General features: G+C 41.8%; 1 protein-coding gene across 1 annotated transcript in view; it reads right to left on the bottom strand.

Annotated features, from left to right (window-relative positions):
- LOC115370258 (1,4-alpha-glucan-branching enzyme-like) overlaps positions 1-24,412 on the bottom strand; it is a 94,466-nt gene that overhangs the window by 69,492 nt on the left and 562 nt on the right. Inside the window, exons 2-4 of the mRNA XM_030067194.1 lie at positions 15,479-15,648; positions 3,161-3,276; positions 666-791 (exon numbers count right to left, since the gene is read on the bottom strand). Of these exons, the coding sequence (XP_029923054.1) occupies positions 666-791; positions 3,161-3,276; positions 15,479-15,648 (412 nt within the window). The remainder of the gene's footprint in view (positions 1-665; positions 792-3,160; positions 3,277-15,478; positions 15,649-24,412) is intronic.

The following is a 24,412-nucleotide window of genomic DNA, read 5'->3' as shown; positions in this document are numbered from 1 at the left end:
AATTGTTTATATCATCCAATCTCTAGACTCTATATTAAAGTATTAGCACAGAGGCTGATAATTGTTTGACATATGCTGGTAATTGAGACATCCATGATCTGTCCTGGCTGTATAAACACAAAGGCGAAGGCTTTGTAAACACAGCAAATTCCTTGATGGCTACCAGCTAGGCTTTGTGAGCCCCTCCTAAGTATTTGAAGTGCATGATTGAACCTCTTATAAATAAAGAGAATCTATTCCCAGTAAGAGTGCTTCTCTAATTAAAATGGTGGCAAATAACAAGCGATAAAGAAAGCAACGTGGTCATTAATAGCCACTTATTATTTTGCCTGTGCACACTTGTGTTGAGGACATGAGGCGGCATTGAGACGCATTCAGGCCCTCTCAAATCAGCGGCATCAAGCACCCCCACTACGAATATCCAAGACTGTATCGCGTATTGCTGTGAGAGGCAGATTTCAAAACGCTATGTGTTCCACTGTTTGAAATCACAGCGGCGTGGGAAGGACTCGGGCATGGGGGACTGATTTGAGAAGCGACACTGGGCCAAAACATACTGAGCAATCTAAACACTGTCTCGGTGACATGATAGAGGGAAGATCGGCTAGATAAGACTTTTTTTTATTATTATTATTTTGCCATGAGAATTAAGATGCTGCACTTACAATGTAAGGTTGAGGAGGATCCCAGTGAACCCAGTCATAGATGACAGATTTCTCCTCCCTGGTCACATATTTTGCCCAGGGTGAGATTCGGTAAAAGCGCTCCCCCTCTTTGGTGTGAACTACCACCTGGGAAAAAAAAAGACAAATGAGTGTTGCTATGGGAAGGGCACTCAAAACAATGACTCAGAGAAGGTGCATTTAAAAGACACTACGGTCACTTTACATAGTTCAACAGTACGGGGACAAGCCGGGGCTCTTTGTGGTAAGAGAAACAGCAAACAACAGCTAGGCAGACTTGGGGTACGGTATCGCTGAAAAAAAGTGACTTGGGGAGTCTAGATTAATGACAGAGGGAGGCTATGCTAAGTTACAGAAGCAAAAACTAAAGAATAATGATGTCTAAACCGCTGGGAAAAATGGAAAAAGTGCTGTAAAAGCTAGAGTTGAACCACAATATGGGCAGGAAGGGATGACAGTATTCCAGTTTAAGATGCATGGGAACAAATCAGCAGATGCTCCAAGATCCTTCATGTCTGCTGCCTGCCTGGATGTTGGCGGTGGGTGTTTATGAATTTGTGTCAGCATTTCTATATGTCGTGCAGGCGGGAACTGCTTACATCACAGAATCATGTTGTTACCCCTCATTCATATTGTGTGTGTGTGTGTGTGTGTGTATAATACATATATATAATACATATACACACATACACACACACATATTACGGTGTGAACCATCCAACCATCCAATCAAGAAGCAAGGAGCTCCATTCTCTCCAATGCCACTTGCACAGCTTTACAGTCCTTACAGTCCTCAGGTCACTCCGGTAGCCTTCAACCTTTGACCTCGTATTGGCAAATCTGAGTGATTTTTTTTCTCTCATTAATGTCAACTTGAAGGCCACATATTTTGTACTTTATTTTTCGGTGGTTTTAACACAGTCGCTCACTGGCCGATCTAAAGAAGGCGTTTGAGCCAGGGAGCAATTTAGAAAAATACATCATACAGTCATTATCGATGCCTTTCATCTATTATGTCTTCAATTCGGGGGTGGAAGGGGGGGCAAATAAGTACAGTTTGGAAATCTAATGGACAAGTTACTTTCCCGCCTTCAGTCAAAGAAGAAAGGAGAAAGCCAGCATGGGACTTGGAAAGCCCCAGCCGGAATCGATCCGGTAGTGCTACCCACAGTATGTGTTCGCCCTGTTTTGTCCCCTGCAGAAACGGGCATTAGAACCCAACTAATTCTGGCTACTGTTGTGAAGTAATGACTGTCCCAGCGCCACCTGCCTGTGAGCCATTGGCCCGACCCCCCTCTGGGGTTTTTTCATTATGGCCAGGCCACCTGGGGGTTAGAGGCCTGGCTCCCCTTATGACATGCTTCACAGTTTATAGGATTAGGAAAAGATAGCTGGATAAATGGACTGGCATAAAACCTGACAGAGCGGTGGTCCTTAGACAAATTGGCCAGCATTAGGCACATTAAAGTAAAATCAGACTGCTGGGGAGGCTGAAAGGGTGGCTGGAGAGGAAAAACAACTTTAACACGGGGTCATACGCAGGAAGTTTAGCTCGGATGAAAAAGTTGGGGCATTCGATTGCTTAGGTAAACACTTGGGTATGCCACTCTTCTATATTTGCATGCATAAAGACAACAGAAAGAGATAATGGTTATCTTTTAAATTGAAACACTGTACCCACAAAAGGACATTGCTTGTTTATAGAGACAAATTGGGCTCTGAACAAAAGGGGATGGAAGGGCAAGCTGCTCTACACGAGAGTGACTGGAGCTAGGCTTGTGCTTCCACGAGGGAGTGCTGTGGAACTAATTCTAAAGTGGAGCTCACAGCAAGACAGCCATTCATAGGCAGCAGGGGTGCGCAAGAAGAGGCCAGGTGCCAGCGTTTCCATCTGCTTCTTATCGTCCTTAGACTGACCTCCGCTGACAATGGGAACTGGGCAGGCTGTCCAGGGCACAGGAGTGAGCCAGTGATGACCTGGTCCCAAGGAGAGTGGCGCCACTATGCCATCCATTCCACTCTTGGCATCTCATTTCAGGATTATTTCTCATCCACGCTGCTTGCTTGGGAGACAATGCATAATGGGAGGTGCTTCTTTTGCATTTAACCCTGATGAATTATTTACTAGAGCTAAAAACCAATCATCTACGCCCACTGCAGGCGGTGTTTTGTAACTAACAGACCACTGCACAATATCCTGAGGGATAGCTGCCATAGATGGTGTTAAAATAAAAGCCTTCAGGTGTCTTACCTCCGCTGTGCAGATCGTGTACATACAGTTATCTCCCTTCAGTGTGCTGTGAGTCTGACATGTTGTTGACGGCTACACGCCAGGATTGCAGTTGGACCGTAATAAGGACACCACACATGAGAGGTAATCTCCCTCGCACATTACAACGACAAGCCGTCATGCCGCCACGACGTGGGGACACCTATTGAGGGTGTAAAAATAGGCATAAAGATGTTCTGTTCTGTACCTTCAGTTTGCTGTTATGATCCACGGCTGGAGATCTGTCATGTTTGGGTGGCAGAGTCAGCTCCCACTTGCCATAATCTTTCTTGGTGTAAGGGTGGGCGAATTTGTCCCAGCCGTCTATGAGAGGAGACACAAAATGAGCTTTGAACACTTTGGATCAATCAGTTAAGAAGAGGAGTCCCTTTCAAAACCACTATAATGTTAAAATGTTACAACCCACCATGCAAATTTAAATATCAATCAATCAATCAAATTTTATTTATATAGCACCTTTCAAACAAATGCATGATATTCAAGGTGCTTTACATCTTGATTGACAAATAAGCATAAAATAAGAAGTGAAAGGATAAGGAGACCGATACACGCTCATAAAATATGGTTAATTTAAAAAAATTAAAAAATAAAAAAATTATAATAATAATAAATAAATAAATAAATAAAATAAAATACTGAATAAAATATAAAAAACAATATGGAATGATTTAAAACAATAAAGACACAGCAATAATAGAACAACTCAAGAATAAGAATAAAATAAAATATAATATAAAAGTTGCATTAGGGGAGTTTTTTTATTTAATCACTTTTATTATGTTTTTTTTTATTTAATTTATTAACTAATTAATTTATTTACTGGCATTTGCTTTATTAGATGCAGTAGGGAGAGAAAGGAAAGACACATTTTACATTTATTTTTATTTTTTATTTATTTTATTCAATTTATAAAGGACAGTGTGCACTTTCATTAGCTATTCAAGGAATAAAAAGATGAGTGCACCAGATTTAGCAAGAAAGCTAATTTCCATCTGTAGTCCTTACAAATAACATTAAAACAATCAACACAGTAAAACAAACATTAAAATTATCAACACAGTAAAACAAACATTAAAACAAACAGACCTGCACCTCTACCTCACATACCAATACACACAACATAAACACTACAGGCAGGCCATACAAACATAAATAAACAACCTAACCATTCCTACTGTAAAGTGCAGTGTAAAAAATGCCAGTTAGGTAGTAGAAATTATTATTGTATACTTAAAGTGCCAATGCAAAATACTGTAAACCTATTAGCATTACGATGTAAAGTGCCATTGCAGAATATTACAGACATGAGGTTATTGGTATCATCAAATGTGATTGCAGATATTTTAAATACCAACCATGGTAATTCAGAACTACAGATTTACAATGAGGAAATACCAACAATGGTAATAGACAAATACAAGATGGTTCTTGTAAGGTAACACATATAATAGTTAAAAAAAAAACAAAACAAAACAAAACAAAACAAAAAAAAACAAAACAAAAAAAAAAACAAAAAAAAACAAAAAAAAAAAACACAACCACAACAACAACAACAACAACAACAACAACAACAACAAAAAAAAAAAAAAAAAAAAAAAAAGGCAGCACCTAGTGTTGGCAACTCTGATTGCTCAGGAGCCATTTTTTTGTGGTGTGGCAGAAGTTATTATAATCTGTGTTAGTTTTCATGTTACTAGGGAGCCTGTTCCATTCTCTGGTAGCCTTGATGGAGAAGGCGGATTGGCTAAAAGCAGAGCTCCTCTGTGGAACTTTGCAGTCCCCATTCGTTACCGATCTTAAGGTCCTTGTTCTCTGCTCAGAGCAGGTTACAACATAATTTTTCAACGGAGGGGGGGCAGCATTATGGATTATTTTATGGACCAGGCGAATGTGTGAGTAAGTGATTAGATTGTTAAAACTTAATAGTTTATATTTAGAGAGGATGTTACAGTGGTGGTACTGTCTTGGCTTCCTGTCCAGTATTTTCAGGGCTTGTCCATACAAAGATTTAATCGGGACCAAGGTGGTTTGGTTGGCCTGCGCCCAGCATGGCATGCAGTATCTCATGTAAGAAAGGATCATAGAATTCAGGTACATTTTGGCAGCTTCAGTTGTTAAAGAGCTCCTAATATGACGGAAATTCATGATGTTAACCTTTAAGACATAGGTCATCTTTTTAATATGACTTTTAAATCTCAGATTTGAGTCCAGAGTAACTCCTAGGTACTTAAATTCATCAGTTTTTTTTATTGACTGACCTTTCACAAATATATTTGGATACTCTCCTTTGTTGTTTTGTTTGTTAAAAAACATAGCCACTGTCTTGTCCATGTTAAGCGTAAGACACGCTCGGTCAAGCCACTCCGCCACTCGGTCCATAGCCTCAGATAATTTGGCTGCAACTTCATTGTGATTTTTACCATGGGCAAATAGGACTGTATCATCTGCATACATTATTGTTTTTACATTAGTACAGACTGTGGGGAGGTCATTGATGTATATACAAAACAGAAGAGGACCGAGAATCGATCCTTGGGGGACTCCCATAGTACAGGGTTGGAAAGTAGAGAGTTTGTCTTTGATTTTAACGCACTGGGAACGATCAGCCAGATAAGATTGCAGCCATTTGAGAATGTTAGCAGAGAGTTTGAAGTTGGCTAACTTGGAGAGGAGGACAGAGTGACTCACAGTGTCAAACGCCTTGCGTAAATCCAGGAAGACAGCTCCTACTACGCCTCCTTTGTCAAGCTTTTCCCTGATGACTTCAAGGAAGTAACAACAGGCCGTTTCGGTGGAATGGTTTTCGCGGAAACCAAATTGCATGGGATGTAGTAATTTTTCTTTGTCAATATGAAACTTCAGCTGCTCTACAACTACTTTTTCAAGTAGCTTAGAGATAGCAGGAAGTATACTGATCGGCCTGTAGTTAGTCACTTCCTGTCGGTCACCTGACTTAAAAACTGGGGTTACAATGGCTGACTTAAGGGCTGATGGAAACACACACTGATCTAATGACAAGTTGGTGATGTGCATTAGAGGCAGGGTGAGTGTGTCTTTATGTTTCTTAAGAAACACTGGGTCAAGTCCCCAAATATCCTTAGCTTTGGAATTTGAGAGAGAAGCAAGGATTTTTGTTACAATTGTTTCATTTACATGGGAAAAATACAACACAGACTTGTCAGATGCTTGAGCTCTAGGCACTGTACATAGATGGGTGTTTGAGAATGATCTACCCAGCTCGGACACAGAACTAATATAATAAGCATTAAAAACATTTGCCACCTCAAGGCTATCATTGATTGTATTGTGACTAGTTACTCTGAGCTCTAGCGGGCTGCTTTTATGTTGTGCCTTGCCAGATAATTTGTCCATGCAGTTCCAGATTATCTTGTTGTTTCCCTTTGCTTGTTGTATAACATCTAAAAAGAAGCTGGCTTTAGCTGCCCTGAGCTGCCTGGTCACTTTGTTTCGGAGGCTTTTAAAGGCTAGTCGGTCAGTTTCTCGTCCAGTTTTCAAAGATTTTTTGAGTGCCATATCCCTGTTTTTTATTAACTGTCCTAGCTCCTCGGTGAACCATGGCAGAGCCTGTCTTCTTCTATGCTTAAAAGGTTTTGTTTTTGTAAATTTAAGCAGAAGTTCTGAAAGTACTGTTAGAAACTCTTTACAGGTCTGTTCACAGCAAACACCATTAATCACTCTATCCCAACTCATCAGTTTTAGTTCATTTACTATGCACTCAAAATCCTTCTTAGGGATAAATGATGTTGATGCATCCTCTTTCACTCCATTCTGTGCCCTGTACCTCATTTTGCTTAGCTGTCGTGACACTAAAGTCAGGTTATGATCAGAAATACCTGTAATAAGATTGTAGCTTTTAGAGACACGATCAACTCTGTTAGTAAAAATTAAGTCCAGTAGTGTCTTGGAGGATTTTGTGATTCTTGTAGGATTTTTAATTATCTGGGTCAGCTGGTACTTATCAGCCAGAACCTTCAATTTTTTGCGGCGGGACTTGTCGAGCCAATCAAAGTTAAGATCACCCATGAGGATGAGTTCTTTGTTATTACAAGTTTTCAAGATGTCTGTCAGGTTGTTAAAAAATACATCCTTTTCCTTGGGCGGTCTATACACAACAATAATATTAAAACACATTTCAGGAGAGAGCATGACTTTTACACCAACACATTCTAAGGCATTTTTAGGGAGATCAAGCTGTCTGCAGTGGAAATTGTTCTTTACATAAAGCAATACTCCTCCACCTTTGCCATGCAAACGGTCTCTTCTAAAGATGTTGTACCCTTCCATATTAATAAGGTTTGAAGGAATAGCTGGTGTTAGCCACGTCTCAGATAGACCAAGAAAGTCCAGGTTTGAATCAGCCATAAGTTTTTCCAGTTGTTCAGTTTTAGATATCATGCTTCTGATGTTAATATGTCCTCCTAATAACCCTTTAGGTTTTACTTTGGGGTCCCAGAGCACCTTAGCGTGGTTCACCGTTTGGAAAAACTTGGTATTTTCTTGTCTTAATGTTACCTTGTTTGCTGGAAAGCAGGCTTTGGGTCGGGTACCTTTGGCAGTCATCAGCTGCTGGGCTCTTGGCTGGCATGACCCCGCTGGTGGTTCCGCAGGTGTTGTAGCGGCCACTGTCGCCACTGCTGTAACGTTGCCTGGCTGCAGCAACACAGGATCTGCTGCTAGGTGCTGTGCCGTCGGCACGGCCCCGCAGATGGCTGCCGGCGTCGGTGGGCCGCTGGTAAGCCCCGGTGGAGAGACCGGTAGCGGATCCTGCTGCTAGGCACTGGGCCGTCGGCGCAGCCCCGCAGATATCCGCCGGTGTCGCCGTGCCGCTGGTAAGCCCTGGTGGAGGAATCGGGAGCGAATCCGCTGCTAATGGGACCCCGTAGATGTCCGCTGGCGTCGGTGAGCCGCTGGTAAGCCCCGACGGAATGACCGGGAGCGTATCTGCTGCTAGGCGCTGTGCCGTCGGCGCGGCCCCGCAGATGGTCGCCGGTGTCACCGAGCCGCTGGTAAGCCCCGATGGAAAAACCGGGAGCGGATCTGCTGCTAATGGGGCCCCGTAGATGTTCGCTGGCGTCGGTGAACCGCTGGTAAGCCCCGATGGAATGACCGGGAGCGTATCTGCTGCTAGGCGCTGTGCCGTCGGCGCGGCCCCGCAGATGGCCGCCAGTGTCACCGAGCCGCTGGTAAGCCCCGATGGAGAGACCGGGGGAGGATCTGCTGCTAGGCACTGGGCCGTCGGCGCGGCCCCGCAGATGGCCGCCGGTGTCACCGAGCCGCTGGTAAGCCCCGATGGAGAGACCGGGGGAGGATCTGCTGCTAGGCACTGGGCCGTCGGCGCGGCCCCGCAGATGCCCGCCGGTGCCGTCGAGCTGCTGGTGAGCCCCGATGGAAAGACCGGCTCTGCTGCTAGGGTCTGGGCCGTCGGCGCGGCCCCGCAGATGCCCGCAGGTGTCGGTGAGCCGCTGGTAAGCCCCGATGGAGAGACCGGGACCGGGACTGTAGTTAGCAGGTGTTGTAACCATACTAACTGTAGCATAATTAGCCATCTGTTAGCGGCTAGTAGAGCAGGAACAAGTTGTTGTGGTGGCCATGCTAAAATTAGTTGCTGGAGAGTTACTAGTTGTGAGGTCCATGGGAAGACAGGTAGAAGAGCCGAGTTTGGTAGCCTGTGGACGGCAGGAAATGACCATTGTTGCTGGGATGATACCACAACAGCGTTGGCCGGGCCAGGTAGTCTCCAAGCAGCTGGGAGAGTCCGTGGTTGCTGAGTTGGCAGCATAGTAGCGCTGGTAGCGTCCGGGCTAGCCGGGCTAGCCAAGCTTGCAGGCTGTGGGCCAGGGTTGGATTCTACGTCCCCGGCAAGCATTAAAACTACTGCTAGATGGAGTAAACCACTGGCTGAGCTTTTAAAACGGCTTTCCTTTGCTGTCGAGGGAGGTCTGGCACTGCCGTTGCTCAGGAAAGTGGTGAACAGTAGCACTTGGCTTTTTGTTGCCGGACGGTAGATTATATCACTACTATAGGCTGGAGTGATATGTCGCATTTGGCAGGCGAAAATACATAAACTGAAAGCAATTACAAGCAACCACCTGAGAGATGTAACTGAGGTAGCCAAACTTTCAGCTGTTTTCGGCTTTTTGAAGTCCTTTTTTGAGTCCTTAAAAAGCCCAAATGGCTTCAAGGCTGGACGAAGTGTTCTCCGAACTTCCCAAGCTAGCTCGGTGGCGGCCATCTTGGATTACACTGTGTAATCGCAATAAACCATTTTGCAAATCACGTGCGGGTACGAAAGATTTCACAACATGTAACCAAAATGTATGAATTTTCAGCTGAAACGCCTGTGAAGGAAACCTGTGTGCTCATGCTTAACAATCATATGTCACCACTTTTATTCCATATTCCATATTCATGTATATTCCATGTTCACATTTTGTTATGAGAGCCTCTGCCGGCGTCGAGCTCGCTGTGTGTGCTGGTGATCAGGAAGGAGACACACTCCCAGGCTGCACCGTTCTGCGGTCCTTGCTTAAGGGCTAGAGTTAAAGAGTTCTTTTTAACCAATTACACTCACCACTCTGTATCTAATGACCTAATAAGGAGACACCAGGGCCTTGTTTTCTGCCCGGCAACAGTCCTCACCATTCACAATTTAATGCAGCCAAATGATATGTAACCAGGAGGTATGAAGAAGGGGGGACTTTCCCCACGTTTGTTGAATTCGTCTACACTAGCAACTCTGACATTGTTGGTGTAATGCTTTTTCCATACTGCAACATTAAAGCGCTAAGAAAGATTACTTTGACTGTTGTCTGTTATTAAAGAATTCCATGACACACACACACACACACACACACACACACAGATACATGACAGAACTGAACGTCTCCCCAGGGATTATTTTCCATCAGAGAGACCATTTCACTTCCCCCCAACTGAAGTCATTAAAACACAACAGTGCTGCTGCTTTTAGGGAAACTGATGTGGACGACTTTATTATGGTGATGGAGTACAGGGGTGAGTACAGTTTGATGTCTCTGAAAATTAATTTTCATATCGTAGTGGAATGAATGGAAACCAATGGCTGGATAAAAGGTAAGCAAAATGATATCCAAGCTCTAAAATATGACCACTGGATTAAGGAACAGATTAGAAGAAATATGAAGTATATACATTTTGAAGATATTACACCAGACATGCAAAATCACTGGTATGGCCCTTTAACGATAGGTGGCGCACGCTCTGCCATGTGAGTAGGGTTGCAAAATTCCAGGAATTTTCAAAGTTGGAAACTTTTCATGGGAATTAAAGGGGGTAAACTGGAAATTTCCAAATTTGGAGGATCTCCTGTAACAGGGAACTTACATGTAGTTTAAAAAAAAAAAAAAAAAAAAAAAAGCATCTTGCAGCATTATCTTGGTTAAAACAACCAGATTTAATGCAAATTCAGTTGAATTTTTACCCTGGACTGTGCATTCCTCCATCTCATTACAAATGTTTAAATTTGAATTAGTCTTTTAGTTAGTTTGCACACAACTACTACTTATGCAAACATAAATATAAAGATTTTGTTTTGACATATGACACAGTTTGTATAAATTATCCCAAATGTCCACTTAATTCCTGTTAATTTCCATATATTCCCAGTAATTCCCATGAAAAGTTTGCAGATTGGAATATTTCCAAAAATTCCCCATCTTAACTACCCATGGAAAGTGTCTGGAAGGTTTCTGGAAATGTTCTGCCCCTTTGCAAGCCTACATGTGAGCCAGTGGTCTTATACTGGAGAGAAGCTGAGAGCCTGTAGGTTTGTCCTACTTGACCACATGATGTTCGATTTGCTGTGCGGACATTTCTCCGCCCACCGGAGGCGACAAATCACGTCTGAAACAGTGAAAAACAAACCGTCTCCGTCTAGACCCGGTATCAGATCTCACCAGCATGAAATATATATATATATATATATTTTCTCTCATCTCTTTGGTATGAAGCAATCATGAGTAGGTTAGGAAGGTAAACATGAGTGTGCTTTGTACCCACCGATGTCATGTTACATAATTTCTGGGTACTGGAGTTCAAATTTTCAGTTCATCTCTCGCTATCAGTTGGGGCCACTAATGTGTTAAGTCACTGGGTTCAGTTTTAATGTGCTTACTGAAAATCATCACTCAAACATACCAGAGGTGCACTTTACTGCGCGGCAGAAGAATGACATTCGGCGTTTATTTATTTAGTTATTACTGATTGAAAATACAAGATATTGTGTTCTGCCTTATTATGTGTTACCACTTTGCATGGCGCCCGACACCAGCTCCATGCAAACAGAGCTTTTTAATATCTTCATTGATCTTCTACTGAAGCTCTGCCTTCACTTTCTGAGGCCTCTCTGTTTTTCTGACTTCGACACACACTCTTTGCACAGTTTGTCTCGCTCACGCTCACTCCCTCTCCTTTGGACCCTCTTCTTTATTCCTGTACTCTGCACTGCTCTCTTGCATCCTGTGACTTTGCCACGGTGTGTAAACCTGCAGGTTTAATCATCAAAAAAAACCTGATAAAATACCACTTCACTGCTCACTGAAAATATTTCATTATATCGCAGAGGCAACAACAAAGAGGCGTCACATTCATAACCTGCTGATGCCACATTACCAACTGTCATTGACTGACAGGGATACATTATGACACAAATCATTTATTTTAAAAAGACAATCTTGGCGTGTCAATTTAGTTGGCTGTGTTTATTATGCAGCAATCCATATCTGCTTGCTATTCATGAGCAAAAACAAAGGCAGGGTAGAAAATGAATGACCAGAGTTGCACCAGAAGTGACCGGGCACAATACCAACACCTTTCACGGGCAGGCCAAGTTGTATTTTTTCCACAATTTATTTATCTCCCTTTGCTTAAAATCCTCAGGAAAAAAAAAAAAGTGCATTATGCATCCAACCTGCACCATATTCATGACTAGGGCTGCTGGGCTGTTTCAACATTTACTATGAAATTGAAATCAAATAATATGACTGAGCCGTGTCAAAATGTAATCTCTCGCAGAATTGAATGTTGGAATTGAGCTGCTGCCCAAGGTCCTGGGAAGATAATTAGAAAGGAAAAGGAAAGGGGAAATATGGAAAGGAGGAACGGCGGCAACAGAACTAACTAGCACAAAAATGTAGGGGGACAATAAACAAATTGACAGATCTCTGGTTTGGTACACAGAATCAATCTGAGGGTATTACTATTAGCATTTGCGTTCTTTTATCATTGGGAAGCAGGTTGTCTGTTTGGAACAGCCATAGCACAGAGGTAAGTGGCTGCGATGTGCCATGGCATAGCAAACAGGAGTTTTGTGTTGGTGAGTCTGTATTCGTTCCCCGTCCTTCATATCCTTCTTCTATGACTTAATAAATGAGTCAAAAGACAGAAAAAAGAAAAAAAAAAAACACATAAAACTGGGCTTGATTTACTGCACAGTCTATACACACATGGTCAAGGGGCTGCTTGTTAATCATGATAAAACTAAACAAATTAGGCTTCGGTTTCACAGCCTATATTAAAGGAAAGTAGCATTAAAAAAAAACACTTGATAACCTGAAATTACCTTCAAAGTTAGAACTGCTGGGAAATGAGATTTCAGTGCAAACAGAAAGGTTGCACTCTCTCAACAACTTTGCAGGCGATGATGAAATAACTAGTTACTAAAATATTAACAAACACTCTGCATTAAAAAAAAAGAGAAAAAAAAAAAAACTCAGTATGCAAATTTATCCTGTGTAATCAATATTTTCCACATTTCCTACTCCCAGGTTGGTTGATCAAAAGGCGTGATACTCTTTTACCACAGTTCGCTCCGCTTTTCTCAATTTTTGGCCCCTTTTGTGTTCAAGCGAGCAGAAATGTCAAATATCTTATTTAATCCACCATGAAGATATGCAACTTTTCTGTTTGCATTGAAATCTCTTTTTCCTTTTGGTCCCAACAGTGAAGATAATATCATGTTGAGTCTCTTTTTAGGTGTTTTCCCCTTTTTAGTTAAGCTGATTTTTTATTATTATTTGATTGCTATAAAAGAACTGGCGTGAAGCATACTTTCATATGTCAAAGTGCTGTACCTTTTGACAAAAATACAGTGACTCCAGCCTTCACAAAACAAATTAAGTATCCTGATTCTGTGATGGTATAGCAAATTAAGAGCTAAGAGATACATATTGAACAAACAGTGACACCCACTCTCATAAACTGATAGTGAAAATCTTTAATAATTTATGGTCCTTTCTGAGGAGTGGCAGGTAACCTGATTGACTAAATAAATAAATAAACAGACGGGAGATTAAAAATTTTGGAGATTCTAAGTGATGAGTTTCAGGCAATGATTGGCCTTCCTAGAATATATCTACACTGCATGGTCAAAAGTATTGGACCGCACCACTTAATCATTGAATTCAGGTGTTTCATTCAGTCCCATTGCCACAGGTGTATAAAATCCAGCAGCTAGCCATGTGGTCTGCCTTTACAAACATTTGTGAAAGAACGGCTCATTCTAAAGAGCTCACTGGGTTCCAGCGTGCTGCTGTAATAGTAATGTAATTGGGTGCTGCTACTGCAACAAGTCAATTTGTGAAATTTCCTCAAATTCAGCTGTAAGTGGAATTATTGCAAAGTGGAAGCGTTTAGGAACCACAGTGACTCAGCCAAGCAGGGGGCAGCACCACGTAAAGTTACAGGGCGGGGTCGCCGAGTGCCGAGGCTCATAGTGCGTAAAAGTGGCCGACGCTCTGCTGACCTAAAGCTGTGCACCAGGAGCTTCATGACATGGGTTTCCATGGCTGAGCAGCCACATGCAGGCCTTACATCACCGAGCACAACGCCAAGCATCAGATGGAGTGGTGTAAAGCACGCCGCCACTGGACTCTTCTAGGAATCTTGCAGAAAGCCTCCCAGAGGAGTGGAAGCTGTTCTAGCTGCAAAGGTGGGACCGACGCCATATTAATGCCTATGGGTTTAGAATGGGATGTCAGAAAAGCTCCTGTGGGTATGATGTGAAGGTGGCCTAATACTTTTGTCCATGTAGTGGAATAGAGCTCTCAAAACAATTTAGGCACATCTGGATAATAATAATACATATATTTTTTTAAATTGCACATTAACATGATCACAAAACCAAATGAAGGCGAGTACAGAGACATAACAGATAACAGGTTATACAAAGTAAGACAAAGATCAGTGATCACACTAGTGGGTCATTTCATTACCAGCGGTCACATGGACCATATTTCTTCACCCCGACTGAAATCATTCTGATCAGAGATTCCAGCTTAACTGTTTACATGGACGCTAAATAAAGTGATCCAATAAGATGTGCGTTTCTATACCCCACAACTTTTAATCAGAATATAACTCTTTGGACATGCGCATGTGGTTCCGCCTGCTGGGAAGCATCTCATCTGCCGAAAATATAAATACAATACAGGATTAGTCATGTTCTCCAATGTTCACTCTCCCATTCCGTGACTTTTGGCCTCACAATAGCCAGCCTTCAAATGTTTCCAGTGGTTTTTGATTTGGATGATGATTCAGTGGATTCCAGCATTGTTCATTTTTTCCCAAACACTTGTCAGTTAAAGATTTCATCTTTACAACAAAAAAAGGACCAGTAGTGTTTTGCTATGCTGCCGTGTTTCTGTCCCTCCTGGAAACTCGTCACATCACCCAGTGTTACACCCGTGTTGGGAAAACACGTGCAGAATCATTATATTTATTAAAACCCAGGAGAAGATATCACATTAAGCATTTATGTGGTAATTAAGCGCTAATATTTTCCTGTTGAGCAGAGAATCAAAGGCTCCTTCTGATGAGGCCAGATCGGGCCGGTCTCTTCCGACTGAGGTGCTTACACACTGCAAAAACGCAAAATCTCACCAAGATTATTTGTCTTATTTCAAGTCAAAAATGTCTTATTTCTGGTCAAAATATCTCATTACACTTAGACATGATCACCTCAGAGGTAAATTGTTTTTAGACAATTTTCACTTGTTTCAAGTGAAAATTAACTTGAAACAAGAGATAATTTGCTTGTTTCATTGGCAAAATTTGCCAGTGGAAAAAGTGAAAATTCACTTGAAATAAGTGAAAATTAGCTAGAAACAAGAAACAAATTTTGCCAATGAAACAAGCAAATTTTCACTTGTTTCAAGCAAATTTTCACTTGATACAAGAGACAGTTGTCTAAAAACAAGTTACTTCTGAGGTGATCATGTCTTATTTCAAGTGTAATGAGATATTTTGACTAGTAATAAGACATTTTTTACTTGAAATAAGACAAATAATCTTGGTAAGATTTTGAGGTTTTGCAGTGCATGAGGAATTTTCATTCTGATTGAGCTATTATTCTGACTGTTAGTGGAACATTAGGGTCCATGTAAACACAGCTTCTGATTCGCTGCTCAGGAGGTGCAAGCTCTCGTCAGGCTGCGCGCAGACTACTCACTGAAGTCACCGGTGAGGAAGAGGGCCTCAGCAGCCGGAGCCCACTCTTGAAAGAACAGGCTGTTGTCAGGCTGTCGCTGCACCCCGAAGGTCCTGTAGCTGCGCGTGAACTGGTCGAAGCCTCCCTCCGCCTCTTCGAGCAGGAAGAGCTGCTTCTGCAGCAGCCCATACCTGCAAACCAGAGGGCAAATAAACATACACGTTCAAAGAAGATAATCTACTTTTACTCAAGTTTGTGATTTTCTACAATTTCCCAGAATGCCATTTAACAACCCCAAGCATTAGGGTGGGACCCTGCTCCATTTAGCAGTGCGTTTAAAGTGCAGGTAGAGGGAACAATAGCTACAGCTGAGTGAGAGCTTTTCCAGGTGAGCAAAGTAAGAGTGGCGCCATGTATTTAAAGCACAGCGCGGCTTACGGCTGCATAGCATTGTCAACAGCTGAGGCTTATTGTCGGTACAGAAAATGATATCTCTGCATTTTACTACGATGGATTTCTCCTGCATGATTACTGAATGTCACTGCAAAATAGCAAGCACAGACAGAGGCCCTTGCTCTTTGATTTTGAGCTGCTGACACCAAAATCTGACATTTACTGTTGATGTTTTAGATAGCCGCAAAAAAAAAAAAAAAAAAAAAAAATCAGCTATCAGTTCCATTATAGCTTCACTTGAAATATCTTGTCACATTGCCTACATCTGGCAGTTATCTGCAGCAATAAGAAAATTATGCCACCAAATAACAAATGGGTCCAGAAATGCTTGGAATGTCACCAGCATTTTTTTTTTCTCTTTCAACACTGTTGTAGGTTTGTTTTTTCCTTGAATACAATTACTGGATACAGACATCTTGACATAATTAATACATCAAATATTTTATAATACTGCTTGATAGGTGTGAATTACCCTGCCAGGATCATATCACTAAAAATCAGTGTGCAATAGCATTATGTATTCTTCACTGGCTAAATAACCTTTTCTTTTGCATCCTATTGTATTTAAACATGAGGGGGACTTAAACATACAAGGCAGATTTTACTGTGTTTTAATTAACCAGGGGATTTTAATCTGCACCTAGATAGTATATGATCACTGTTTGATGAAAACCTCTCAACCCACAATGATCTATTTGATTAAATCAAAACTGCATGAATGACAAGCTGGAGACCTTCTGAAATGAGGACATTTTGGAGACACAAGGTTTTCATCCAACAACAGCGACATGCCTCTGCAAATGTTTACTGTGGTTCTGGGAGTGCTCTGTTGTTTGCACTTATTGTACAGGTGTACAATGCATTTCCATAATGTCACAACAACATACACAGAGCAGGAGTGGCATCTTAATGCCTCCACGCTGCCTTTATCTCTGTCAGGTCCTACCTGAGTATGCAAACCTTTAACTGCCTCATTCCCCCCAGAATGTGTGACTACAGGCATATCCTGAGAGATAAACCTCTGTCTGTTACTTTCAACTTGGGGAGGGTAGACTAACTACTTTGCAATTTATCTCACTTAAGTTCCTGCAGCCAGCTGGTGTCCATATCAGATTCCCCCTGGTACAGAGAGCCTCTTTCAGCCAGCTGAGTTAAGTGCACTCTCTCCCCTACAGCCCTGAAGCCAAGCTCAGGCTGGCCTGTGAATGCCCTGGGGCTAGTGATGATGGGCTGAAGTAACAGCGCGATTTCTCAGCAGCTGCTCCCTGTGTTGAGCTCAGTGGATGCAGACAGCGCTTGCCAAATGTAAACTTTTAAAGTCAAACCCGACGCTGCAACATGCCCCCTTTTGCCACTTCGTTGCCATTTCACGGATACTCTGAAAGGAAGGACAAAAGGAGGATTCACTTAAGGACAGATCCTGACTGCCTGAGTATTAATAGGCATGAAAGTCATGCCTATGATTATAACAAATGAGTTTCTGTGCGTTGGACTGGGGGGAATAGCTGGGCAGGATCCTGTATGTGTGCAATATTCTTTGTGCTATCTCTGCACTCTAGTCCCACTTGTGTTTATGAAAAGGAAATGAGACCAGAACACATATCTCAGACATTCAAAGTGCCTGTAAAGATGCAATTAATTTCCTCTAAGTCATTACCAAACTTGAGGCCAAATGCAAAATCAAAAGTTGGATTCACTTGCTTACCATAATCAAAAGGAAACGACTATAGCTGCCAGCATCTTCCTTTGTCCTTTTATACATTTACCTACAAATTTGCTTTTGATCAGGTTGACACGCTTCCTCTCCTTAACCCTGACACCGCTGCACCATCCCTGTAATATGGCTCATTTTGTCAGTTATGAAATCTTCACTGAACCAAAAGCCAAAATATCTGGCAAAGCTCTGCACATTTGGCCACCACAAAAAAGTCTCCAAAGTCACATATTGCAACTCTTTTGCCCATTAGCACCAGTGAATTTCTTCCTGTTTTTCTCTCCCCCCCCCCTCCTCTCGGCATCAAGAATCCAGCCAAATCTCTGAAGCTTGATTCAAAATTTGTGCTGTGTTTGGTGCTCTCTGAAGCCATTAGAGAAAGCACATGACTCTTAATGAATAGCAGAGCTGGTAGGGGCTCCATTCAAGACTGCTGCATCTCTGCCCTCCACTTTAAAACTGTGGTCTCCAAAGGTCATCAGCTTCTCTGGTGGCTGTCTGATGAATGCATTTTAAACAGCTCATGCATTCAAGCCAATATTAGCCCCGTGGAGCTAAAATTGCATGGATTAACTCATGCATTAGCCCACACAATCCAAAACGGAAATAGAAAAAAAAAAAAAAGAGTTAGCCCACAACATGTGTTTGTGGCCCAAATATAATAAACATAAAATAAAATATCATCAGTATCACGTTAATGATAATTGACTGAACCTATCTTATCTGAAGCTTGGAGAAAAAAAAATGCAAGTATGATAATCAGCCAGTAGAGAGTTTAAATTTGGATTTGAGGAGCAACACTTCATGAAACTAATGCTGCTACCATGAGCTGTCGGAAATTTCCTGATTATGAGTTCAGTGTACGTGGATGATGCAACGAAGTGGTAAAAACGACTGCAGCAGATATTTCCTGTGATACGATTGCTGAGATGTGACGTTCAGAGAGCACAGAAGTCATGGAAGTCAGCAGCTGAAGGTAAAAGTGATACCTTACGTTTTTTTTTTTTTTTGATTGGTATTCAACGCAAGTCATCAGTACTTCACAAATACGCATCTTTTTTTCTAATAACTGGCTAATAAATTAATTGAAATATCAACACAGCTGTTGCTGCTGAAGCAAGCACACTAATTACATGGCTGATACGGGCCTACATTTTCTGAAAGAGAGGGATTAAGAGATTGAGCAACCACTTGGTGAACCTTCTTAAAGGAACATAACACCGATTTTTATTTATTTATTTTTTTTTCCGCATTATTCCATGTCCTGGTGAAGTTAATTTTACATTGGTATAACACACAGCTAAACACGCAAACTCCCTGCAGCTAGACATTACACAAGAGCGCTGTCCTGGCCTCTGTTCACTGTCAGTTAATCAGCATCAGATTACAGATGAGAGTCACAGATTGCAGCCTTGATTCTATAATCTCTGGGTTCGGTTCATCTTCACCTTCACAGGTATCGATTAAACTGTCATATACCACACTTAAGACATTATCCTTTAAGATACCGCGGCGACACGCTGGGCTGAATGGCACCTGCGTCACGTAATCCAGCTGCAGATCAATGACGATCAGCAGCCAACCTTTTAAACGCAGCGAGAGACTAAAATTGACTATGGTGATCAGGAGAAACAGAAGCACATGCACACGACAAACAGTGACGCACAGCTGTCAAAGCCTATTAGCTGTCATGGGCATAATAACTAATTGTATGATGAGACCTGTCATAGAGCTTCTTCTACTTGAAATATGCTCCCAATCAATATCAGACGGGCCAAAACTCGATTTTCCTTTAAAGAGTCACTGAAACAAAAACTGATGAATTTCTCACAGACATTATTGTGGTTGTTCTGTCTCAGATTTTTGCTTGTTTTTATGTTTTGCTTGTTGTCGTTGCATATTTGACTATTTCCTTTTTGTTCCCATTGTAGGCTACTAGTTTTGTTTCATATGTATTTACTGATCTTTACGTTTCACTTCTTTTTGTCTCGTTTTTAGATATATTATCTGCACTCTGGTTCCTCTTGTGTTTACAAAAAAAGGAGTGAGACCAGATCGCACATCTCAGACATTCAAAGTGCCTGTAAAGAGGCAATTAATTTCCTCTAAGTCATTACCAAACCTGATGCTGGATGCAAAATCAAAAAGTTGGATTCACTTGCTCTCATAATCGCTTCCTCTCCTTAACCCTGACACCGCTGCACCATCCCTGTAATATGGCTCAATTTGTAAAAATCTAATCTGTGAGTTTAATTGTTGCTTGTTTTTATTACTGCTGTTTTTGCGTGGACCCCAGGAAGATTAGCGACCACTTTCTGGAAGATCTAAATGAAGAATAAAGAATAAAGCTGTGCTAAGGCAGATTAACTGGACAGGAGAGGGCCTGCAAGGTGTTACAATGAAGCCAACTTGAAAAAATAATAATAATAAATAAATATAAAACCTGATCTCAACTCTCACTTTAATATCGGGCTGTCATTTCGATGAAGCTGAAGTCCAAATTTAGATGTCAGTAATTAATATTCCCTTGCTAAATTCTTGCTACTGAGAGGGTGAACTCTGACATCTGCTCATGCACACGTTGTTGGACAATCAGGCATCTAAATATAGAGTGATTGTGCTGGTCTGTTCTGTTGGCAGACTGATAGCAACAGCTGAGGAAACATGTGCATTTTTTTCTGAAGCACAGAGGTGTCAGTACAGTCCTAGATAGACTGGAGAAACACTGATCTCAGCTGGCCTTAAGGGGATCTACAGCCCGGCAGCAAGGTGACTTTCAAATAATGTTATTAATGTCCTTATTTGACTTAAGTGCTGTAATGAGGCCAAAGACGTAGCTGAGTATGTTCAGAGAGGTTGATTGATGAAGGCTAAAATTTCTTGCTTAACTTAATACCTTTTGGTGACCCTCAAGCAAGGTGACAGGAAAAATAAACACTACCACAAGGCATGTAAAGATCCTGTGTGAGGCTTTCTGTCGCTATTATATGGCAGACAGTTTCATATAACACATCTTGTTGGTATCAGATGTGTTCCAGCCTAATTAATATTTCCAGCGTGGTGCACCATTTGTCATTCCGAACTCCATGCCCTGCCAAATAATTAGCTCTACTCAGTGATCTTTGTTGTTTCGTGTTTTGTTCTCCTTTTTTTCTTGTATTTTTTAATTTACATTACTTTTCAGCCAGTATACATGCACTGGTAATCATCACATCAAACTCAACGCTCTGCTGTGCTTCACAAATACTGCATTGCCATAAGCATAATCACAGTAAAGAATGCCCTCATGTATTACTGCTTCACTTTTTACTTGGAAATTTGCTGTGATGACAGTCTCCACTCTTTGCAATAACTGCTGTTTTAACAAACAGTAAACCCAATGCTTCCTGCTTTCATTTGGTCCAATTTAGGAGAAACACGGCGCCACTAGCTGCAAAGTCTTAGCAGCACCTTCTGTGGACTTGTGCGTTACGCAACGGGAAAGGTAAATAATGAAGCATGTCGACAGAGAGCTGCTCACTGGGGTTGTAAAATGCATGCAGCATCAGTGGTTGCTTTCACAATCAATTTGACAACAGCCTATTCTGGGGAAAATGCAATGAGGGTTACCTTGAAGCATGGGGCAACTAATTAGAGAGAGAAAATGACAAAAACACATGCTGGAATAATAAGGGGTGCTCTATGTACCGTGCATTTGCTGAATGTATTTGCTCTGAATCAAAGTTCAGCAAACTGAGATGTGGGCAGCCTTGAGCCATGACATGGTGTTGAAATCTAAAGAATCAGTCAGCGTGGTCATAGGTCTCTTTCTGATAAGCCAGCTGAATTCTTAGCACTGCGCTGCTCAGCAAGAGGACTCAGCGTGGTGCCACAGCCTGAGAAGGCTCTTGATTTCTATGCCTGTTGTTCATGATATGGTGTTTGGACTCTGGGGCTTAGAACGCCGGGGGTTGATCAAGAATTAACCTTCACACAGCGGTTCTGCTATATGTAAAATAATTTATGTGCAACTTTCATCAGCGAGACAGGTGTTTGAGACACGTCTTGGGCTCGGTGAAGCCTGGCGATCCCAAGCTGTGTCTGAGATGGAGCTGACACGCTCATCTCCCTGCTAAGGCTGCAGCCCCTGCCCACATGCTTCAAATACAAAGCAGGTGGTCCCTTACCTGCCATATTAGACACACGATCTGACACGGTAATAAAAATGAATAAAACCATCTCACCCTTAAGCAGAGTTTTAATGTCTTGTTCCTGGTACTACCTGACAATGAACAGATACGGGAGAAATGTGAACTGTAGATCATGATCGCTGGGTGCTTTTAAGTTAAAAAAAAAAAAAAAAAAGAGAGAGAGAGAGTATCACGATGATTAAAAAAAAAAAAAAACTTCTATGGCTAATTCGATGGGAGTTGTTGATGGGAGCGGCTGCATTAAGCAGAGGAATTACACTCTCCATCTGTATGCCTACACAGGTCGGTGCCATTGGATTTAGAAAATAGACTAGTGAATCCTTATCATCATTATTGCCAGTAATATTTAAAAGTTAGTTTCTGTGTAATTATGGAGCTACACGTGGCTGTGAGGGAGCTGCAGGCACAGGTGCACAGTTCCTGCAGACACACTCCCAATTACATACATGCACTCAAAAAAAAAAACAAAAAAACTCATATTAAGTTCACTTGTTTGTTTAGTGACTCATTTTAAAATGTTAAGCTGCTAAACATGGATCCTATTTTAGCTAAATGATGCATGAGTGGGACGTATTTTTCTGGAGACGGTTTTGTTTGCCACGGTTTCTATTTTGTTTGAGTTTCTGATCACTCTCCCTCTCTCTGTGGTGATTTCCTGGGATCAAAATTGTCATGGAGGTGCGCTCTTGAGAGTGTTGCTGAAAAAAAAAAAAAAAAAAAAAGCCCTGGTGTGTTCAGTCAGCCTCGCTGGGGCAAACCAAATGGACTGAGGAGACGGGGAAGGTTGAGAGGACGTTTGGTTGATTGTTTGATTGTTTTAGATGTGGTAAAATAGTCTGACTAATGTAAATATTCATATGGTGTTTTGGGAGAACTGTGTAAAGCTTATTTCCCGATTCAATACTGTCACGGTACCTGGGTGCTCACTCAATATGCATTGCGATTCAATATTAAAATTTATTTGTGATTTTTGTTTGCTTTTTTTTTTAAACCCTAGACCATGGGAAAAACTTGACTCATACACTTCTAGAGACTGTAGGCCTATATCATGAGTCATATTTCCAAAAAGCAATGCACATCGACGCCTTCATTTCACTCCAAGGACAAAGCGTGCTCATCAGGTGAAAACCAGACATTGCAGGATTTCAAAAAAGCACGAAACAAAGACTGGAAACACATGAGTAACAACATCAAGCAGGTTAAGCCACAAAAAACAACACAAGTCCCCACAGTCTATTGACTTTCAAGAACTGTCTATTTACTGTTTAAGATTAATGTGAACAAAAGGTCAGTACATCCACCACGACTGGGCACTGGAGGCTTCTTTTTAGCTGTCCCTGAAAACAAGAGAGGCCTACAATAATGCTTGGCTGCAGCACTGTAGAGGTCTGAACACGCACACAGAACTTAAATGCACATTAAAAGCTTGTATGTTGCTGTTTAAGTGCTCTGAAAAAGCAAAATATTCACTCTTTAGTCACTGTATTGTAAATTATTATGGGATCCTTTGGGTGATAGGAGTGATGAAGGAGAATAAATAGGCCCAAGGGTTATTGAATTGACTAATTAGCAAAACTGGTGTTTATAAATTCACTTTGGTTCAGTTTGATTCTATAAAGGGTGCTGTGTGTCTTAACTCCCCTGGGTCCTTTAAAGTTAATGAAGGCATGAATGATTATGTTTGGTGAGCCCAGGTCTCTGACTGTGTCTCCGAATCTATCTAATGGCAGTAAAACTATATAGGCAGTTATAAAAACAGTCATTTTCACATTCAAGACACATTTTGGTGGAGAAGGTAATAGACCACCACTGACCATGATGTAAGACAGGGGTTCAGCTCTTTAACATCACCCCGCATCAATATCAAAGTGTTTATTTTTTCCAGCAGAGTCTCTGTGATCGTGTAGCACGAGAGATAAAGTTTGTGCAAGAATGAATCGGTGGGATTCAGAGAAATACATCATGCAAAACTCTGAAAATCATGGAAACTATGAGTAGTTTGATACTATCTCTGCATTGGCAGCTGCTGGGCCGGGTAGGGGTGGTGGTGGTGGTGGTGTGTGTGTATGAGTTGGGAGGGGAGGGGGGTGTTGGAAAGATCCCAGATAAATAAATGCACTAGCCCACACACACTGAGCACCCATCACTCTGTGCCACACACCCATACAGAAAAACTGTCCTTTAGATTCCCACCCCCATAATTAATTTGTAGGGAGGCCAAATGGAAAGAGTCCTGCAGAATGAGTAGTGCACAAAGTCAATTAATGTCTGACGGGCTTTCTGAATAGCAGAGATTTTCACGCAACTAAAAAAAACAAACAACTAATCAACTGTGTGCCCCAAATCCAGAGTTTAATATCACTCTGCAAAAAAAAAAATGTTTAAGGCTGCTGATGGCCAGATAAGAGCGGACAATAACCGTGAATTGAAAACTCATGTGACAATGCTTATCATGAGGGCCCGTGCCAAAATAAAGTGATGCATCGGAGCCTGCAAGGGGGGCCAACTTTCTGGAAACAACAATGGAGGGGAGTGAGAGTCCTGCAGCCCGTCCCTGCAAGCGCCTCCTCGCGTTTCAACGTGGGCGTCAGCTGACCT

The sequence above is a fragment of the Myripristis murdjan genome, chromosome 13 (genome assembly GCF_902150065.1).
Source record: "Myripristis murdjan chromosome 13, fMyrMur1.1, whole genome shotgun sequence".
Lineage (NCBI taxonomy): Eukaryota > Metazoa > Chordata > Actinopteri > Holocentriformes > Holocentridae > Myripristis > Myripristis murdjan.
The sequence above is the reverse complement of the archived record's forward strand: the minus strand, read 5'-3'. Positions and strand labels throughout refer to the sequence as shown.